This window comes from Coregonus lavaretus, assembly GCF_964263955.1.
Source record: "Coregonus lavaretus genome assembly, chromosome: 37".
In the NCBI taxonomy this organism is placed as follows: domain Eukaryota; kingdom Metazoa; phylum Chordata; class Actinopteri; order Salmoniformes; family Salmonidae; genus Coregonus; species Coregonus lavaretus.
Window position 1 is genome coordinate 27,145,796 of NC_140024.1, and position 5,003 is coordinate 27,150,798.

Sequence of the window (5,003 nt, forward strand, 5' to 3'; positions counted from 1 at the left end):
CGTGCAGGGCATTAGAGAGGGAGGGGGAAGATGCTTTTATGATAATCTCTGTCAGACGCGGCGAGGCCCGGACAGTAATGGCTGCATTAGACCCCCATCCCCTCTCCACCCGACACCTGGCCTGTTCTCTTCGGACCGGCTGTTTGCATTACAACACTGTGTTAATGGCCTCTTTAGTGGCCGGGGGGGGGGGGGGGGGTAGAGACAGAGGAAACTTTCCAGGAGTTTCCAGTACAGGAGAGGAGCAGAGAGCCATAGGGAGTGTCCATAGAGAGAGTGAGTGATAGATGGCACCATTTTGAATAAAGTGCATTATGGGAGGGAGTGTTTTTCCTGCGATGCCATTGGCTGATAGAGAAACTGGGAAGTGGAGGAGTGGAGAGGGGAGGATATGTCTGGATCAGTGTAGACCCAGACAGACGACTGATCAATATTCCTTTCTCTCCCTCCCTCCATCCCTATATTGCTTTCTCACTCTGCCCCATCTCTCTCTCAAACACTTTCTCTCTGTCGCTCTCTCGCTCCCCCTCTCTCTCAATGCTGTCCACTCTCCACTCAAGAAATTCCTAACTCTTTGCAATGGGGCTTTGTTTGATGCGTTCAGTCTGAAGGTGAAGCTAAATGGTGTCTGTCATGGACTGCCAATAGATGAAGAACAGCCATGCTTGCTGGCTAGTTTAGTGGATTAAGTTAAGATCAATATAAGTATGAAACCTGGATGTTTGCATAAACCAATGAGAGAATACTGGAGAAGAAAAAGGAATTTACCCCAAAAATATAAAGTTAGGATCTGGCCCTAAAAGACCTGGGCCCGTTTTCATAAAGCATCTCAGAGTAGGAGAGCTGATCTAGGATCAGGTCCACCCTGCCAATAATAATCTTATGCATTATGACCTAAAAGGGGAAACTGATCCTAGATCAGCATTCCTACTGCAGATTTTTTCCTCCCTTTTCACCCTCACATATTTCACCAGGCAGGTCTTAGGGGGTGAAGCCTGGGGATGCCTGCCCTGCCCTGCCCTGCCCTGCCTGGCTGGAGGGAAAACAGACTACTGGGGGAAAAGAATGAGAGAAAAAAGACTGAGAGAAGAGAGAGAGACACCTGGACACCATCAGTCTCAGCCAAGGTAAACATCTCCGACATTCCTCCCGGCACACTGGCCTGCCGGGGTTAAAGGTCATGATGACAAACGAGTGACCCAGGAGCCCTGAGAGGCCGACAGAGGAGGGGAGAGGCAGGAGAAGGGAGCCTCTGGAATCTCTCAGCAGGGGGACGGCCAGGGAGGGGACGGGGGACAACAAGTAGCATTCATAGGGCTAGGGATTTAGGGGTTAGGAGCCAGGGTTAGGAACCAGGACAGGGCCACAGAGGCTACAGGGGCCAGCACTCAGGGGCTTAGCCTGTGATCTTCAGACCTCAGACTGCCTTAGCCACCTTTATATTTTTCTCTCTCTTCCTTACACTCTCTCCTGTAAGTACCTGTGGTCCTCAGAAAGTATCTCTCTCTTCCTTACAATCTCTCCTGTAAGTACCTGTGGCCCTCAGAAAGTCTCTCTCTCTTCTTTATACTCTCTGCTGTAAGTGCCTGTGGCCCTCAGAAAGTCTCTCTCTCTTCCTTACACTCTATCCTGTAAGTACTTGTGGCCCTCAGAAAGTATCTCTCTCTTCCTTACACTCTCTCCTGTAAGTACCTGTGGCCCTCAGAAAGTCTCTCTCTCTTCCTTACACTCTCTCCTGTAAGTACCTGTGGCCCTCAGAAAGTCTCTCTCTCTTCCTTACACTCTCTCCTGTAAGTGCCTGTGGCCCTCAGAAAGTCTCTCTCTCTTTCTTGCTCTCTCTCTTTCGCTCACATACACACATATCTCCATCTCTCTTTCTACCTCTGTATTTTTTCCTTATGTCCCAACCTTCCTCCCCTCCTTTCTCTCTACGTCCCACACAGTGATGTGGCCCTCCAGGCAGGGATGGCTCTCCCCTTGTGACAACACAAAGGGCCTGAGGACTGCAATGGCAAGTTTGACTAAGCTGGTCTCCTGCAACTTCACGTTAGGGCTCCTTTGTTAACTCTTCTATATGGAAGTTACCACTACGCGCAAGCTATAATATTAGTCAGGGGTTGCGCTAATGAGTTTAACTGAGAAGAGGGTGTCAATTTGAACCAGCGAGACACATTTCAGCCCGAGTGCTCATCTAATAGAAAGTCAGTTACAGCTAGGGAGCGTGTAATGACAATATTTAATGAGAAAGGAATGGTGAGAATGTGCAGGAAGGCATGGTGGTGATAAGAACCGACTGGAAACAGGTAGGCTTTCCTCCACACAGGCCAAAGTGTCTGAGAAGAAAAAACTGGCCGAAAAAATCAACGAGAAAGAAAACCGGCTAAGGAAAAAGCAACAAGAGCTGAAAAAGAAATTGGAGGAAGAGGAAGAGCTTACACCCGAACAACAGCTAGCAGAAAAGTTGAAAGTCCAGAAGATGCAGGAGGAAGCAGACTTGGAGCTGGCAAAAGAGGCTTTTGGCATTTCAGGGGGTAGTACCACAAACAATGTTTCTGGAATTGAAGCCATGTGCCCATCTTCTAAAGAAGACTTCACAGAGTTTGAAAAGCTGCTGAAAGTGAAGATATTACAGTATGAAAAATCAGTGCATTATTCAAGCTTCTTGGAGTCGTTGTTTCGGGAGCTCTGTATTTCATTGGAAATTGACGACTTAAAGAAAATCAGCTCTTCCCTGACAGTGCTACTTAATGAAAAACAGAAGCAAGAAAAAGCAATCAAAGGCAAAAAGAAGAAGAAAGGAGCTGTACTTGGTGGTGGTATGAAAGCCAAGGGAAAAGATGACCTTGCAGACTATGGAGGATTCGATGGTGGCTACACCCAAGACTATGATGACTTCATGTGACCACAGCTATATCCCCACTGCCTTTTTACCCTTTAACCCTCAGAAATGCAGCTGTACTTCTCATGCTGTCCAGTGTCATCCTGGAAAAACCTGAACAATGTGTCGCCCTTTCATTTTGCTTCAATGATCCGAGGGACAATACAGGGAGCATCCAGTACCAACACTTCTGTTAATACATAATGAAATGGCCTTTTCTCTCATTCAGCCTCCAAACTTCATAAAGATACAAAACACAGTGAAAAATACTTTACTTGCTGTATGTGATTTATAGAGCATGTTTTTGATTTAGAGAAATGATGCTCATGTCAATTAAGTCCAGTTGCTACTGCAATGACATCTCAACAAATTAGGTTCTATGCAAATAATTTCACCCAGAATGTCTATAAATATAATAGGTATTTCACTTTACCTGTCGATGGGTTTCTTACAGGAAAGTATATAGTATCTATAATGTAGGTTGCCAAATTCACATTATCTTTATCCATTGAAAGTTGCATTGTTCATGCTTTGAAAATGACACTACATGTTTAGTAGTTATTCCAAAATCATGCCTGGGGCGGCAGGTAGCTTAGTGGGTAAGAGCGTTGTGCCAGTAACCGAAAGGTCGCTGGTTCTAATCCCCGAGCCGACTAGGTGAAAAATCTGTCGATGTGCCCTTGAGCAAGGCACTTAACCCTAATTGCTTCTGTAAGTCGCTCTGGATAAGAGCGTCTGCTAAATGACTAAAATGTAAATGTAAATGTAACCATCCACATTGTAGCTAGCTAATCTGTAAAGATAAGATACAGTACTGGAATGGCTAATGGTATGAGGTTTGCGTAAAGCACAAGATACTGTAAGAATAACTAATAGCACAAGGCTAAGATACTGACACTTAGCATAAAACTAAGATACTGCAATGACTGGGCGAAGATACCAAATGGTTCTTAACATACAGTACTGAAATTACTTTTAGACTAAAGCAAAAAATTACTGTAGCCTAATTACTGTTAGCATGAAGCGAAGATACTGTAATAAGTGTTAGTATAAAGTTTAGCTACTATAATAACTGTTAGCTTAAGGCGAAGATATGGTCAAGGCTATTAGCATAAAACTAAGATTCCGTATTGAACATTAGCATAAAGCTAAGATTCCGTAATGACCATTAGCATAAAGCTAAGGTCAGTGGTGTAAAGTAACTTAAGTCGTTTTCTTGTGGTGTCTGTATTAGGGTTGTCACAACACCAGTATTGCGATACTCAGAGGTATCGTGGCAAGGAAACACAACATGAAGCGGACTGAATTTCCTGAGGAAAACAGACCTACTGTTGGAAACAAGCAGCCTTATGTTGTCACCCAGAATCACATTTATTTTCCAAGCTATAGCACACAATATTTTTTGGAAAATCAGGTATCGTATTATTGTGATACTGGTATCGTGACAACCCTAATCTGTACTTTACTATTTATATTTTTACAACTTTTACTTTTACTCGACTACATTCCTAAAGAAAATATGTATTTTTTACTCCATACATTTTCCCTGACACCCAAAAGTACTTGTTACATTTCGAATGCTTAGCAGGACAGGAAAATTGTCAAATTCATGCACTTATCAAGAGAACATCCCTGGTCATCCCTACTGCCTCTGAAATGATTTATAACATTTACTTTTGATACTTAAATATATTTTAGAATTCACTATTACCTTTGATACTTAAGTATATTTAATACCAGATACAACTCTCTGAGTTAAATTGCTGAGGATTTATGACATTGTAGGAAAACTGTAACAGGAACATGGCAGGGACTAGCAGTAGTATTATCTGAATAATTTAGCCCAGATGTTGTGTAGAGAGTAAAGATACGGTATTATCAGTGAAGATGAGGTGAACAGTCCAGCTGAGTGATGAGTCAGTTGTTTAGAGTGCTCTGTGGTGAGGTATGCCTACTGACTTACAGCAGGAGTAGAGGGTGTACTGTGACCTCTCAACTTTACCCTCACGCTGAACCGCACCCTGCCTCACCGCACGCACACACGAACGCACACAGTTTCCATGTAAACAAATGTTCAACCAAACTCTCCCCACTCATGGATATAGTGACTTACACAGGGACATCT

At 43.7% G+C, this 5,003-nt stretch overlaps 1 protein-coding gene and 1 pseudogene across 2 annotated transcripts in view; one reads left to right on the forward strand and one right to left on the reverse strand.

Annotated features, from left to right (window-relative positions):
- LOC311111397 (zinc finger protein basonuclin-1-like) overlaps nucleotides 1-1,182 on the reverse strand; it is a 13,238-nt pseudogene extending 12,056 nt beyond the window's left edge. Inside the window, exons 1-2 of the transcript in view lie at nucleotides 1,143-1,182; nucleotides 963-1,033 (exon numbers count right to left, since the gene is read on the reverse strand). The product of the transcript in view is annotated as a zinc finger protein basonuclin-1-like (transcript). The remainder of the gene's footprint in view (nucleotides 1-962; nucleotides 1,034-1,142) is intronic.
- Nucleotides 1,183-1,945: 763 nt separating this feature from the next.
- On the forward strand, nucleotides 1,946-3,545 carry LOC311111398 (eukaryotic translation initiation factor 3 subunit J-A-like; the record flags this gene model as incomplete). The annotated part of the gene is made up of 2 exons (XM_084154113.1): nucleotides 1,946-2,011; nucleotides 2,324-3,545. The coding sequence occupies 2 exons, from the start codon at nucleotides 1,946-1,948 to the stop codon at nucleotides 2,900-2,902; spliced, it is 645 nt and encodes a 214-aa protein (XP_084010239.1). The 3' UTR covers nucleotides 2,903-3,545.
- Nucleotides 3,546-5,003: the final 1,458 nt, after the last annotated feature.